General features: G+C 41.5%; 1 protein-coding gene across 5 annotated transcripts in view; it reads left to right on the top strand.

Moving 5' to 3' along the window:
* The window catches only part of GADL1 (GAD like acidic amino acid decarboxylase 1), a 190,991-nt gene that overhangs the window by 38,222 nt on the left and 136,024 nt on the right, over positions 1-16,745 (top strand). For 3 of the 5 annotated variants that reach the window (XM_070072897.2, XM_070072898.2, XM_089331209.1), the window contains exons 3-6: positions 1,535-1,661; positions 4,176-4,266; positions 7,677-7,783; positions 8,526-8,641. In XM_070072897.2, coding sequence (XP_069928998.2) covers positions 1,535-1,661; positions 4,176-4,266; positions 7,677-7,783; positions 8,526-8,641 — 441 coding nt within the window. The remainder of the gene's footprint in view (positions 1-1,534; positions 1,662-4,175; positions 4,267-7,676; positions 7,784-8,525; positions 8,642-16,745) is intronic. The other 2 variants (XM_089331210.1, XM_089331211.1) reach the window with 1 other exon arrangement.

The raw sequence follows: 16,745 nt of genomic DNA, 5'->3' as shown, positions 1-16,745 counted from the left end.
CTCGGCCCTCCCCGGGTTTGCTGCTGGTTCTTCCCGGGTTGGCTACTGTCCCTTCCACCTCCGTGGAAGGGCGGTTCCCCCTGGCCGCTTTCCCCACTTCCACAGGGGAGCAGCACACCGCCAGCCGGCTCTCTCGGGGGCTGCACAGGTGTCCCTTCAGGTAGATGTTCCCCTTAGATGTTCCTGGTGCATGCCGTCTCTCTCCTCCTTTATAGTCCTCCTCTGCCAATCCCAACTCGGCTGCCCACACGCCGAGCACGCTGCTCTCCTCCAATCAGGAGCAGGTCCTGCTGTTTATTGGTTGAACTGGAGGCCGCTGTGTAGAAGCTGTTTACTTCTCTCCCAGCGCCATATTGTGGGAGAGCAGATGCATAGAATAAGTCTTAATTCCAGTAACTTAGTCCAGTCCGAGCTGCTCCCCACAAAACCCTGTAACATGACTGTCATGATCTGGAACATATCTCTTCATGTGTTTATTATTTCATTCAACACATCTTTATTGGGCACCTGTTAATGAGGTCAGTTCTGTGTTAGTTACTTGTGATCAATAAACAAACAGATCTAGATCTCTGCCTCCCTAGAGAGCCTGTAGGACATAGGAAATAAATGAAGACCATAATGTATTGAAAAATGCAATGTGCTATGGAAAGGAGGAGAGAAGCAAAAACTCAAGGGAATTCATAGAGACAGGGTCCTAGGCAGGTTTTAAGTTTAAGTAAGAGAGCTAGGCCTGCTGTTGTTGATAAAGCGACGTAAGAGCACAGTTTTGGAAGGAGTAAGGGCATCAGCTAGGAGGATATGTAGGGAAGAAGTCTTCTGGGCAAAGGAAGTGGCAAGGAGGCGAAGGTGGGAGCAGCAGTCCCCAGGAGGAAAGTAATGTAAGTGAGATTAGCGTGGAAACGCAGCCAGGAGAAGTATGTAACCTGGGATCATTTTATGTCTTTGTAAGGACTTTAGGTTTTTCCATGAAGGAAATGGGGAACCGTTGAACATATTGGAGCCCAGGCATGGCCAGAGCTTAGTCTGAGGATCATTCCGGCCCCTAGGTTGATAGCAGACCCAATGGAGCAAGGGCATCCGCAGAGAGAAATCTTAGGATGCTAGTTGAATATTCCAGCCCTACATGTTGCTTCTCTTATCCATAAAGTCCACAGCAAACTTACACAGTTTTCCAGATGTGCCCTGAGCTACCCTAATTTTAGTCTTTGTGACTTCTGATAACTGCTTCTAGAATACCTCTTGCATTCCCTCATCCCCCAACCTTTGTTTGGTTCAGACTACTCTTAATTTACAGAACAGTGGGTATCAGTTCTTCTAGGATGCCTTGGACCTTGCAAATCCAAGATGGAACCCCCATTGTTTCTAACATCATCTGCATGATTACTATAGCTCTTGTCATGTGAAACTGGTTTCCCATTTAAATACAGTCCTTCCCCTTTGTCTCACAGCTTCATACAGTCCATGTTTCCCACTTCCTCTCAATACCTGGCTCTGGTGGGTTCTCGATGAATTGCATGTTGTTGCTGATCTCCAGGTTTGTGAATGGCAATCTCCTGAACAACTGAAACAACTTCTTGATTTGGAGATGAGAGACACAGGCGAGCCACAGGACAGACTGTTGGAGCTCTGCCAAGATGTCATTCGCTACAGCGTCAAAACTAGTAAGAGCATGAATCTGCTGCCTTGATCTGTGCCTCTAACAGGTTCTTAAATTTGTAAAGCATTCATCTACTTCTTAATAAAGTGAAGTACAGTAATGTTTATGGGATGAGAAGCATGGATCAAAAAATAGTGGTTATGATGTTTTCACAATGGTCCATGTAATCTCTGATCCAAATCCATTGTCAAGGTCAGAGATGAATTGAGAGGGAAATTAGTGTTTATATTTATATGGCAGCTGCTCCTTGCCCAATTCCATACTCCACTTGTGGTCAATACCATGTGTTATTGCTTCTACTTGTAGTTTCTTATGTTGATCTAAACTGACAAATGATATTTTGACTCTATGGGCTTGTTAAATGATTTAAACTCTTGATGTCTCAAAAGATTTAAACACTGTTAAAGAGGGCATTTGGGGGTGGGCACCATGGTATGAGTTAGGCAAGGACACCTGCATTCTGCATTGGAGTACCAGTTTGAGTCCCCACTGCTCTACTTCCAATTCGGCTTCCTGCTAATGTGCTTGGGAAGGCAGAAGAGGTGGTCCAATTATTCAGGCCCCTGTTACCCATGCAGGAAACTCAGATGAAGATTCCTGCTCCTGTCTTTGACCTGGCCCAGCCCTGGCTGTTGAGGGCAACTGGGGAGTGCAACAGCAGATAGAGTACCTCTTATTCCCTTGCTGTTTCTCCCTCTCTGTTACTCTGCCTTTCAAATAAAGAAGTAAATCTTTAAACATGGATGGCACCTATAATATATACAAGGCTAGATTGATTTGGAAGTCACTGACTAATTCTTAGTGTCTTGCAACTACCAAATTCTTTCAGCAAATATTGCAGGATCAAAAAATCAAAACCTTTAGACAAATATAAGAAAAATAAATACATGGTAAGTTTTTACTGTGATTCTCACAAAAATGCAATAACTACTGTGCTTATTTGTGAACGCAATGATGGATATCTCTCTTATAGTGAGGTACTTTTGAAACCTGAGTCTTAATATCCTAAATACCCATAAACAAGCTGCAAAAGTGAAAGAATAACTTTCCAAAATATTCATTTCTCAGTGTGACATAAAGGTAATGCAGCGCTTAAGACCATACAGGCACTGTGCTTTGTGAATTCTGACACTGGACTAAATTTAGTGGAAAGTATATAATAAAATCCTGGCTAAAAATAATTGGATTGTATTCCCTTGGGAAAGTCTGGTGTATGTATCAAAAACCCAGTTAGCATTTCAAAAGCAGAGATACATATCTTATTATTATAGTGCATGTCAGGAGTGTAGAATGACATTTAATGTAGTAGATTTTTCAGTTTACTGGATATTTTCCATAATGTTACCATGGAAATCAATCATAAATTAACACAGAACTATAAAAAAATCTTATTAAAATTACTTGTAGCAAGTCTGGTTTCATTTGCCAGATCAGAGGACATTTTCCATGTTTTAGTTGAAAAGACATTTTCTTGTGAGATTTTCATTTTTTATTGAATCCTGAGTTTAAAGAGGGGGAAAAAAAACCTCCAACCACATGCTGTAAATTGTAATGAGAGGTCACTGGCTAAAATGGTTCACCAATACTCAAATTTAGAAACAGACCTCCTGCCTCTTTGTTTTCTGTCACAGTGGGCTTCCAGAGACTGAGAATGTCAAGCCCCAGTCTGGTGTGTGGTGTGAATATTCACTCCTAAAGCCAAGACCATTTAGGAGACCCTTTTTTATCAGGAAAAATGATGCAGAAAGTTGGAAGGAGAGGTTGTTTGAATCTGAAAGATTTCATTTGAAGTCATTTGAATTCAAAAGTGTATGTAAGCTGTATGATCAGTCACATCCTACTGCATTTACATGGCGCCCACTGCACTGGCCCAGTCTGAGAACAACGGGCCACTCCCTGCTGTAGCCTGAGCTGAACCTGCGGTGAGTGGGATGCCTTCGGAGGGAGGGAGGTTAATCTGGAGATTTTCGGAAGATAAAGGAAGCAGGCTGTGATACCTGCACAGCGTTCAGAGAATGCGTGTTTCAGGGATTCTGGTCTGTGTGTACAAAAAGCAGCAGGCTATATCAAAGCTCGGGAAAGAGTGCTTGGATTTTGCTTAGCTTGGAAGATGAATTTTCAGCATTTTTTATGTACACAATCATATGTTGAGCTTTTAAAAATCGAGAAGCATTTTATGTTCAATAGAGCACACACATTGGAAGCGCTCAGCTCATTGAATGCTGTGCATGTGGCAACGTCATCCAGATAGAGATTTAGATCAACCCTAATAGTGCAGAGGTGCCCTCGAGGCCCTTCCCATTCAACAGTTTCTTCTAAGTACTGGGAATTCTAGCCTCTACCTCCACAGACAGTGTGGCTGGTTTGAGTGCCGTATAAATAGTATCGTGTCATATATACCCTTTTGTGTCGGGCTGCTTTCATTGTCTGAAAGATTATTTGTGTTATTGCTGTATCCATAGTTTCTCTATTTCTTTTTTATTGCTGCATAGATGAATACTCTGTTTTACATTTACAGATCACCCAAGATTTTTCAACCAGTTGTATGCTGGACTTGATTATTACTCCTTGGTGGCCCGATTTATAACAGAAGCATTAAACCCAAGCGTGTAAGTGCCAATGCTACTGGAATGTCATAGCACATACGAATTAGAGATGTTTTTAAGTAGATGAAATTTTACTTAATGAATTTATATTAAATGGTTTCTTTTGCATAGTCTCTAGTTTTATAACATTTAGCAGTAGTCAAAGAGCTGTCTGGTTTGTATAGTGACACTGTGTGATAAGGCAGAAAATTGTTGTCTCCATTTAACAGAGGGGAAAACTGGTTAAGTAACTTTTCATTCATTCCTGTATGAAAAGTTACATCTGTGCTAAGCACTGGAGAGACACTGGGAAGAGAAACCAACCTTGGCTCTGCCCTGAAATCTGGTGTGAGAGAAATCTTGTCAAAATGACCCACATAATTTAGGAGAAAATTCAGATATGTGGTGAAGAAGAGGTACATGATGCTACAAATAAAAAATGAGACACTTTTTCCTAGTTGGAAGCTCAGAAAAGCCTTCTCTTAATAAATGACAGTTAGGAACTGAAAAATAAGCAAGAATCAAGTAGGTAAAAGAGGGAGGGCTGAGTTCCAAGTAGAGGAAACCACAAGTGCCAAGGCCCTGTAGTAGGAGGGACTGAACTGGAAGTGCAGGTGGAGAGCCACAGGGAGTAGAGTAGAAGATAAGATCAGAGAGAGAGATAGCAGCGGGCCATGTTAATGAGTTATTTTGAGAACACGGAAAGCCACTGAAGATTTCTATATCATTGAGTAACATTTGCTGTTTGAAAAGATTGCTGGAAATATGAAGAGGAGATAGGAAGGAAACGATTTGGAATGTATCAGGTGAGAGATCCTAGTAGTTTGGAGTTAGATGGTAGGAATAGTCAGAAACAAAATGTATGTATGCTAAAAAGATAAAATAGGAAAGACTGCATAATGTGTTGGCTCTGGGAAATGAAGACAAGAGAGAAGCTTCTGAGATGACATCTGTATTTCAGGTGCTCATAGCTGGGTTCATGGTTATGCCATTCATTGACATAGGAAGCCCTGGGAGAGTGGAAGAATTTTCAAGTATAGGATGGAAGAGGCAAGATCAAGGCATTTGAGTTTGAAGTGACTTTAAGATGTCCAAGAACATATATCCACTAGACTGAAGGATATCTAGGCCTGGAGTTGTGAAATCCATAGAAAAGATACAAATGTAGAAGTTATTTGTAAAATTATGATTGAAATAGTGGGTATGGATGATATCCCCTAAATCAGTCATCCTCAGCCCTCATTCAAATTAATGTGGGAAATTTAAAAACTAGATAGAAAGAGAGTTGGATATGATAGATAGATAGATGGCAGCTGGCTGGCAACAAATAAATCTGAATTTCTGTCGGCATGCTCCACACATTGATCGATATATTTCCAAAGCTCAACAAGGCATTTTAAGTGAGTGGTCAAGATCGGAAAGCATCCTCCCATTGCCTGTTTGATACAGTATAGAGTGAGAAGAGAAGAAAGCTTGGGTCTGGACCTTGAGAAGACCCAGCATTTATTGGTAGGCTGGGAGAAGGAGGATTAGCCTACAGAGGAGACAGAGAAGGTGCTGAAAATCAAGAGAGCAGGTACAGAAGCCTTGGAGGAGAGTGTCACATGTTGGTCGGTAGTGAAGATGAAGATTAAAAATGTCCACTGGATTAGCAACATGCACATCATTGGTGACCTTAGTCACAGATGCTTTGGTGGCACCATGAGAGCAGACACCAGGTTTGAATATGTGGAAAAGCAAGCAGTGAGTAAGTCAGGAGAGACAGTAGGGTTATACTCTGAATTTTCTTGTATGTACAAGGTTTTTTGGATTATATTCTTTGAACTTTCTTGTATGTTCAAGGTTTTTTTTTTAGTTCTTCATCTCAGTTTTTTATCTGAAATATGTAGAAGTTTTTAATTGTTGCTAAGCTTGAACCATCAAAGCGTAGCAATCCATGAGTGTATATTTTTTCACACTCTCTATCTCCTGCCCTATGACTAGATTTACAGTTGACCAAGTGTTCCAACACAGCTTTCACGCTTGCTTTTTAAAAAATTTGTAGGTTCACATAAACACATATACCTTGTTTTCATACTCTTGTTGTGTGTACACTGATTTCATCCATGGTTAAAAGAAGAAGCTATCTTATTTTTAAAAATTTGATACCTGTGCAGGGCTGGGAACAGATTGTCAGTACGTAGTTGCTGTTATATATATATATATATATATATATATATATATATATATACACACACACATATATATGTATATATGTATATGTGTGTGTATATATATATAGATATAGATATATATATATAGCCTGTATCCCAAGGGTTTCTCATCCAGATGTAAAAATAATTACATTAAGTTCTGTGACTATCAATCTCTGCATAGCATGCATATATACGGTAAACATTTATTCAGATAGAATTAATGTGATCACTTAATTGAGAAGAAAAGTGTAGATATTTAGTCACCCCTGAGTTCTCTGGAGACAGGAGACTCAAACATTACAAAACAGGGCTCTGTGACTCTCACAGTTTGGGTCCCCTGAGAAACCACTGTAGATGGAGATTGGTGAGTAGCATATTTTCTCGGGAATACCCTTGAGACCAACATGGAGTGAGAAGGAGGATGCAGGAGTAGGCAGGACAGGACCAAGCTACCATGCAGGCTCAGTGACAACCTGAGTTGACTGCATGGAGACCCATGGCCTACAGTGGCCCTCCAGAGAGGTCTGGAATTGGGGCTGTGGGCCAGGCCTTTTTAGCTCATCAGGTGTGGATTGCCACAGGAAAGGGGGTATCCTTGGGGAGGTAGCCTTCTGCAGCCCAGGCAATCCCCAAAGGGGCTAACACAGCTCTGATCTCTGTCAATGGCCTTGCAGCCTAGAGTAACAAATCCTTCATTGCCAGGGGATCTGGCAAAAGTAATGAGAGATATCTCCCAGCACGCTTCTCAGTTGAACAAGCACAGTAGTGTGGTGGAGGAAGCCCTAGTTCAGAACAGGTAGGCCCCATGTAGAATAGGTCGAGCTGACGATTAGCATATTCATGAGAGTAACCTAATCAAACCTGGTCACCATGATGATGGCTGTTCTTCAACCAACATTGACATCCAACTTAGTACCACAGGATCCAAAGAGTGCGATGACCACTACTTATGGCCAAGGAAAAAACTCTAGTGCACTGCCTTTGTCTTTACCCATGGGATTGAAACTTTACTCTAAATTAAAACTGTTGATGTATCTTGTGTATCATGAAGGTCACCCCATACTGGCACTTAGGGAACCATGCCTAGCATAGTCACTGATGAAGTAATTCCTTATTTCCAAAGACTACCTACACATTGGCAGCCCCTTGGTTTAATAAACTCTATGTGCGTTTCTTGGGACACCAAAGGGATGTTTTGACTCTAGTCATAGAAGTGAAGTGTTTTTTATATCTATCTAGTTATACGTATGAGGTGTCCCCAGTGTTTCTATTAGTGGAAGAAGCGGTTCTGAAGAAAATGATTGAATTTATTGGCTGGAAAGAAGGGGATGGAATATTTAACCCAGGTGAGTACAATTAGTTATTGCCATCACCCTTCCATGACAAGCATCCAAAAACTTACTCATATCAGGAACAACATCCTTACAGCTCCACACACTATACAACACTGGGTATTAACAGAGCTGCTTGGTGGGGATCTAGCTTGTGCCTTTCTTCAGAGTGATAAAACATTGCACATACACTAAGTGAATGACACACACCCTTAACAAGTGAGATGCCTATAATTTAGGACTTGTATCTAACACTAATGTATTTATCTGTTCTTGGGCATTTAGAAGGGCTATGATAAGTCCTCAGATTTTTCAATCAGTTTTATTTGAGAAGGTGTCAGAATCACATTTGTTTATCCTGCAACCACCATCTTTTTTTTTTTTTTTTGAGTGAGAGATGAACATGGGTTGTCATTTCAGTTTTGCTGATCAGGTGGTAGACAGAATATTATTGCCTATGGAGAGCTAGGTACTGGCCCTGTGTCCAGACCTCATAGATTTACAGCATTACTTTGGGAAAGCCCTAGAATGAAAGAATAGACCAAAATGTTCCTCTTTGATGAGACTGAAGGTGTGGGATTGGAGCTTAGATCACTGTGTGTGGAATATGGAGATGTGGGTTGGGGGCATTGTCGGGATAACTTTCACAGTGATTGCCACTAGACTAGCACTGCTACAGTTATTCAGGCTGTCTCTTGTTGAGCACTTATGGAACTTAACTTCATGCTATAAATATGGTGTTTTCATTTCTTTGCAGGTGGCTCAGTGTCCAACATGTATGCAATGAACTTAGCTAGATACAAATATTGCCCCAATATTAAGGAAAAGGGGCTCTCTGGGTTGCCAAGATTCGTCGTTTTCACTTCTGCCGAGGTAAAAAAATTATTCTTGATATTAGATATAGGTTTTCTGAGAATGCAGTATTTATGAGGCTTCTTTGAGCACCCGAGGGTAACTACTCTGCCTAAGTATAATCTAATATTGTGTTCTGAAAAAATTCTTGTGGGTCCAATTTTGTAGACCATCCATATGTAATATTTACAGTCTGTAACATTTTCTCTGAGAAGAGAGAACACTTGATTTGAAAGTGTTATCTCTTCCTGTGAATTCCCTCATTGAGCGTCTCATTTATTAAAACATAGATGATCACTACTGATCTCAGTGAGGTCTGCTAATCACATAATTGATTTCTTTGATTGGCAAATACAAGGGAGTCATCTTCCTTTTCAAGGGAAAAGGAGGTACTTGTAACACACACACACAATTATATGTTCCCTATCTCTTGTTTTATTCACCACCAATGTAGAAGGTCAGATTGTGGATAAGTACCTTGACTTTGAATTAGGCTGCCTGGATTCATTTGTCTCCACTGCTTACTGAGTGACCGTGAGTACGTTGATCAATTTCATTGGGCCTCAGTTTACTAATTTATAAAATTTGAATGAATCAGTTAACTTTTCTGCCTCGCCAATTATCCCGAAGTCCAACAACATAGAATGATAACCGTGTATTATTTTTTTTTTATTTTTTATTTTTTATTTTTTATCTTTTATTTAATGAATATAAATTTCCAAAGTACGACTCATGTGTTACAATGGCTTCCCCCCCATACCGTCCCTCCCACCCACAACCCCCCCCTTCCCACTCCCTCTCCCCCTCCATTCACGTCAAGATTCATTTTCGATTATCTTAATATACAGAAGATCAGCCTAGCATACCTTAAGTAAGTATTTCAACAGTTTGCTCCCACACAGAAACATAAAGTGAAAAATAATAGATGATTTTTTTTAAATGATGATGAAATCAGATCAGACCTATTGTCATGTTTAATCCCAGTGAGAGTCAAGTTGGGAATTGATAATTTCTTTTTTTTTTTTTTTTTTTTTTACAGAAGATCAGTTTAGTGTACATTAAGTAAAGATTTCAATCGTTTGCACCCCCATAGAAACACAAGTGAAATATACTGTTTGAGTACTCATTATAGCATTAAGCCTCAGTGTACAGCACGTTAAGGACAGAGATCCTACATGAGGAGTAAGTGCACAGTGACTCCTGCCGTTGACTTCACAAATTGACACTCCTGTTTATGGCATCAGTAATTTCCCTATGCACCAGTTATGAGTTTCCAAGGCTATGGAAGCCCCCTGAGTTCTCCAACTCTTATCTTGTTTAGACACGGTCATAGTCAAAGTGGAGGTTCTCTCCTCCCTTCAGAGAAAGGCACCTCCCTCTTTGAAGACCTGTTCTTTCCACTGGGATCTCACTCACAGAGATCTTTTTGCCAGAGTGTCTTGGCTTTCCATGCCTGAAATACTCTCATGGGCTTTTCAGCCAGATCCGAGTGCCTTTAGGGCTGATTCTGAGGCCAGAGTGCTATTTAGGACATCCGCCATTCTATGAGTCTGCTGAGCATCTCACTTCCCATGCTGGACCACTCTCCCCTTTATCCATTCTATTGGTTGGTGTCAGCAGATACTAGACTTGCCCATGTGCTCCCCTTGACTCTCAGTCCTTTCATTATGATCAATTGTGAACTGAAATTGATCACCTGGAATAGCGAGATGGCATTGGCACATGCCACCTTGATGGGATTGAATTGGAATCCCCTGGTATGTTTCCAACTCTACCAATTGGGGCAAGTCAGCCCGAGCATGCCCCAAATTACACATCTCTTCCCTCTCTTATTCCCACTCTTACGTTCAACAGGGATCACATTTCAGTTAATTTTCAACACTCAAGAATAACTGTGTGATAATTACAGAATTAAACCAGTCATATCAAGTAGAACAGACAAAAAAAAAATACTATGAGGGATAATGTATTAAGTTGTCCATCAGCAGTCAGGGCTATGCTGATCAAGTCACCATTTCTCATAGTGTCCATTTCACTTCAGGAGGTTTCCCCTTTGGTGTTCAGTCAGTTGTCACCGATCAGGGAGAACATATGGTATTTGTCCCTTTGGGACTGGCTTACTTCACTCAGCATGATGTGTTCCAGATTCCTCCATTTTGTTGCAAATGACTGGATTTCATTGTTTCTTACTGCGGTATAGTACTCTAAAGAATACATATCCCATAATTTCTTTATCCAGTCTACCGTTGATGGGCATTTAGGTTGGTTCCAGGTCTTGGCTATTGTGAATTGTGCTGCAATAAACATTAGGGTGCAGACCGCTTTTTTGTTTATCAATTTAAACTCCTTTGGATAAATTCCAAGGAGTGGGATGGCTGGGTCGAACGGTAGGGTTATCTTCAGGTTTCTGAGGAATCTCCAGACTGATTTCCATAGTGGCTTGACCAGTTTGCATTCCCACCAACAGTGGGTTAGTGTCCCTTTTTCCCCACATCCTCGCCAGCATCTGTTGTTGGTAGTTTTCTGTATGTGAGCCATTCTAACCGGGGTGAGGTGAAACCTCATTGTGCTTTTGATTTGCATTTCCCTGATTGCTAGTGACCTTGAACATTTTTTTCATGTGCCTGTTGGCCATTTGGATTTCCTCTTTTGAAAAATGTCTATTGAGGTCCTTGGCCCATCTCTTAAGTGGGTTGTTGGTTTTGTTTTTGTGGAGTTTCTTGATCTCTTTGTAGATTCTGGTTATTAACCCTTTATCTGTTGCATAGTTTGCAAATATTTTTTCCCATTCTGTCGGTTGTCTCTTCACTTTCCTGACTGTTTCTTTTGCAGTACAGAAACTTCTCAATTTGATGCAATCCCAATAGTTGATTTTGGCTTTGACTGTCTGTGCCTCCCGGGTCTTTTCCAGAAATTCTTTGCCTGTGCCAATATCTTGAAGGGTTTCTCCAATGTTCTCTAATAACTTCATGGTGTCAGGACGTAGATTTAGGTCTTTAATCCACGTTGAGTGGATTTTTGTGTAAGGTGTAAGGTAGGGGTCTTGCTTCATGCTTCTGCACGTGGAAATCCAGTTTTCCCAGCACCATTTATTGAATAGACTGTCCTTGCTCCAGGAATTAGTTTTAGATCCTTGATCAAATATAAGTTGGCTGTAGATGTTTGGATTGATTTCTGGTGTTTCAATTCTGTTCCATTGGTCTATCCATCTGTTTCTGTACCAGTACCATGCTGTTTTGATTACAACTGCCCTGTAGTATGTCCTGAAGTCTGGTATTGTGATGCCTCCGGCTTTGTTTTTGTTGTACAAGATTGCTTTAGCTATTCGAGGTCTCTTGTGCCTCCATATGAATTTCAGCATCATTTTTTCTAGATCTGCGAAGAATGTCTTTGGTATCTTGATTGGGATTGCATTGAATCTATAAATTGCTTTTGGGAGAATGGACATTTTGATGATGTTGATTCTTCCAATCCATGAGCATGGAAGATTTTTCCATTTTTTGGTATCCTCTTCTATTTCTTTCTTTAAGGTTTTGTAATTTTCATCGTAGAGATCTTTAACGTCCTTGGTTAAGTTTATTCCAAGGTATTTGATTGTTTTTGTAGCTATTGTGAATGGGATTGATCTTAGCAGTTCTTTCTCAGTCATGGCATTGCTTGTGTATACAAAGGCTGTTGATTTTTGTGCATTGATTTTATATCCTGCCACTTTGCCAAACTCCTCTATGAGTTCCAATAGTCTCTTAGTAGAGTTCTTTGGATCCTCTAAGTACAGAATCATATCGTCTGCAAAGAGGGATAGTTTGACTTCTTCCTTCTTGATTTGTATTCCTTTGATTTCTTTTTCTTGTCTGATGGCTCTGGCTAAAACTTCCAGAACTATGTTAAATAGCAGTGGTGAGAGTGGGCATCCCTGCCTGGTGCCAGATTTCAGTGGAAATGCTTCCAACTTTTCCCCATTCAATAGGATGCTGGCTGTGGGTTTTTTATAAATTGCTTTGATTATATTGAGGAATGTTCCTTCTATACCCAATTTGCTTAGAGTTTTCATCATGAAAGGGTGTTGAATTTTATCAAATGCTTTCTCTGCATCAATTGAGATAATCATATGGTTTTTCTTCTGCAGTCTGTTAATGTGGTGAATCACATTGATTGATTTGCGAATGTTGAACCATCCCTGCATACCAGGGATGAATCCCACTTGGTCTGGGTGGATGATTTTCCTGATGTGTTGTTGTATTCTATTGGCCAGAATTTTATTGAGGATTTTTGCGTCTATGTTCATCAGGGATATTGGTCTGTAATTTTCTTTCAGTGCTGCATCTTTCTCTGGCTTAGGGATTAAGGTGATGCTGGCTTCATAGAAAGAATTTGGGAGGATTCCCTCTTTTTCGATTGTTCTGAATAGTTTGAGAAGAAATGGGATTAGTTCTTCTTTAAATGTCTGGTAGAATTCAGCAGTGAATCCATCTGGTCCTGGGCTTTTCTTTGTTGGGAGGGCCTTTATTACTGTTTCAATTTCTGTTTCAGTTATGGGTCTATTTAGGTTTTCGATGTCTTCATGGTTCAATTTTGGTAGATTGCATGTGTCCAGGAATCTATCCATTTCTGATAGGTTTTCCTGTTTGCTGGCATACAGGTCCTTGTAGTAATTTCTGATGATTCTTTTTATTTCTGTGGTGTCTGTTGTTACGTTTCCTTTTTCATCTCTGATTTTATTGATTTGGGTCTTTTCTCTTCTTTTTTTAGTTAGTTGGGCCAATGGGGTGTCAATTTTGTTTATTTTTTCAAAAAACCAGCTTCTCGCTTGGCTGATTTTTTGTAATGTTTTTTTGGATTCAATCCTGTTAATTTCTTCTCTGGTTTTAATTATTTCTCTTCTCCTACTAGATTTGGGTTTGGTTTGCTGCAGTTTTTCTAGGTCCTTGAGGTGCGCTGAAAGCTCATTTATTTGGTACCTTTCCAATTTCTTGGTATAGGCACCTATTGCTATAAATTTGCCTCTCAATACTGCTTTTGCTGTATCCCATAAGATAACCGTGTATTATTGCCTACACGTCTTGGGAGAGATGCACTTGGAGGCTGACCTCCCTCACCTGCTAGGGGTTGACTGGCCAATGGCTGACCTAAGAGTGGCTCAGCTTGGATAAATCCAGTGACTTCTCTCTGCTCCATGTGTCCCTCTCCTTCAGCAGGCTAGGCTAGGCGTCTTCTCATGGCAGTGTCGCAGGTGAAAAAGAGCATCGAAGTATGTCAGGCCTTGTGGGTCTCAACCTCAGAACAGGTGCATTGTCACTTCTGCCTTGTTTGCTTAGCACAATAACACATCTGTGAACTCACATCTAATGTAGGCAAATCAGCTCCATCTCTTGAGGGGACTTGCTGAAGACTCACCAGGCAAAAGTCTGGATACAGGGTTGCCCTGACCAGTGAGGGACCATTAAAACAACCAGCAACCACATCATGGTCTCTGACTAGTGAGTTGTTCAGAGGTTACATTAGCTAATGCATGTGAAGAAGAGTCTGGATTGCAACAAGAAGTCAGTTAGCTGCTGTTGGTAGGAGAGGGATGATCCGGCTGCCACTAGGTGGGAGAGTAGATGGCCTCGCTTAAGTGCAGTAGTGAAATATCAGGGAGATTCCAGTGGGTGCCTCCCTTCCGCTCTGCCATTTATTCTACCCCAGGTCCCTGGTAGCAGCATGAGTTTAGCTTCTTCACCTTCTGTGGCAATGTCAGGACTCCTGTCAAAAAAAAAAAAAAAAGAAAAAAAAAAGAAAAAAGAAGTGGGCGCAATCTGCAAGTTCTGTGTCATTTCCAGCTGGGCTTTCTTGCATGTGTTGCTTTCTTCTAATGAGAAAAAGTCACTTTATTATTGCAAGGCATGAAAAGTGCACTGGGCGCTCCACAGTGTAAGCGAACATGACCACCCCCGTGCTCTCCCCAAGCCCCGTTAAACACCACAATTCTGGTTAGTTCATCACCAGAGCAGGGTGTTGAACACCACAGTTATGTTAGTTCAGCACCTTGAAGGCACCACCTTGTCTGAGAGTCCTTTTTTAAAGAATATTTATTGATTTGGATAATAAATATTAGTGAGAGGGAGAGGGAAAGAGAGAGACAGGGGGAGAGAGAGAGAGAGAGAGGGAGAGAGAGATCCATCTTGCATCCACTTGTTCACTCCCCAATTGGCTAAAACAGCCAAGTCTGGGCCAGGACCGAAGCCAGGAGCCTGGACTTTCATCCGCATCTCCCAAGGCAGTGGCAAGAGCCCAAGTACTTGGTCCATCTTCACCTCCTTTCCCAGAGGCATTTAGTAGGGAGCTAGCTTGGAAACGGAGCAATTTGATGATGGCATCACAAGCAGAGAATTGAATGTTGAGACGTTAGATAGACTCTCATAGATCTCCAATGCTGTTTTTTTTAGTTTTCTAATTCTTTTATTTTAATCTGACTGTATAATTTCCAGAGATTTGTTTTCTAACTCGGATATTCTTTTTTCTGCTTCACTGATTCTGTTGTTAAGAATTTCCACCACATTTTTTATTTGATCTATTGAATTCTTAATTTCCAATATTTCATTTTTATTTCTCAATTTCATAAGAAAAATTTTCTTTCATGTCATGTACAGATTTCTTTAGTTCATAAATTTGCTTCTGATTATTTTTAGTAATCCTATGATCAATTTTTTTAATTCCATTTCTGGCATTTCTTCAAGCTCTTCATTTTCACATTCTAGAATTGCAATGTTGTGTTCCTTTGGGGACATTGTGTTGTCTTCCTTATTCTTGTTTCTTGAATTGCTGCATTTATTTTTAGGCATTTGTGGAGATACTTGTTGGCTTATTTTTTCCCCCCTGTGATGGCTTTTATCTTTGTACTATGCCTCCATGGGTTAGTGGAGTGTCTGCTCTTTCAGTGAATACCCTGAGGTGTGTGGACTGTGTGTGGCCAGGGAGCTGTGTTCTGTGCTCCAGGATGAGGGAAGTGTCCAAGGTGATTCCGAAGTTGGGCCTGGTAAATCTCTCTCTCTCTCTCTCTCCCTCTCTCTCTCATTAGAAGGGAGGTTTGTTCAGCTCGTTGGCATAGTCTCACACTCACATCCTCTCCTCCAAGGAGACCAATGCCTGGGCGGGAGCCCCAGTGGTCGCAATATTCATCCACACTGCCACAAGAACTGCACAAAGGATCCATGCAGTCCTCAGTGTGAGCACGGATCCTGCAGCAATGACCCTCACCAGGGAATCAGGGAGCCCTGAACATGTGGAACTGCCCACAGTGACTGCCCAAAGAACCTGCCACACCCTGCACCCTCCTACACAGCCACAGTGTTTTCACAGTCCCAGCACACAAGGCTCCCACAGTCACGAGCACCCGGCCCCCTGTGAATTCTCAGACAAACTCAGGCGTCTCCTCTCAGCTGGTTGCTGGGCACGTGAACACAAAATGGTGCTCCTCCTCTCTCAGCTGGTCACAGGACGCCGATGCCGAGTGGTCAGGAAGAAACAAATGTGCCCCTTTTATTTCCCTCTAGGCTGGCAGGCACACTGTCCCCCATAGAGCTCCAAGCCAGACTCATGCTAGGCTCTTCCCTTAGTTCCACCATCATTGGCTTGGGCTGCTGCGGTCTGGTCTGGTCTCTCTTCAGTCTCCAAAGCTGGTGCGGAGGCTCTTGGCTGCTGGAGTCCTGAGTTGTGTGTGTCCACACCCTCCACGTAGGTCTGCTGTGTCCCTCTAACTTGAGTTTCCTCTGCCATTTTCTCACTACCTCTTCCCTGAGACTGCCCTTGCACCATGATTTTTTTTTAACCATCCTTCATTTGGTTTAAAACTTGATGGAGTTCTTTTCTGGGATAATTGCCCTGGAAAAGGGGGAAGAAATTATATGGACATCCCGATTATGGCATGGTGTTGTGGTTTAGCGGGTACTGCGATGCCAGTATCCAATATTGGCACAGGTTCAAGTCCCAGCTGTTTCACTTCCATTCCAGCTCTCTGCTAATGGCCTGGGAAGAGCAGCAGAAGAAAATTCACTTGTTTGGGCCCCTGTCACACATGTAGGAGACTCAGATGAAGCTCCTGGTTCCTGGCTTCTGTCTGGCCATCTCTGGCCATCATAACCATCCT

The sequence above is a fragment of the Oryctolagus cuniculus genome, chromosome 4, assembly GCF_051225735.1.
Source record: "Oryctolagus cuniculus isolate XC-2025 breed Fujian yellow rabbit chromosome 4, ASM5122573v1, whole genome shotgun sequence".
NCBI classification, from domain to species: Eukaryota; Metazoa; Chordata; class Mammalia; order Lagomorpha; family Leporidae; genus Oryctolagus; species Oryctolagus cuniculus.
This window is presented reverse-complemented; position numbering and strand designations above follow the sequence as displayed.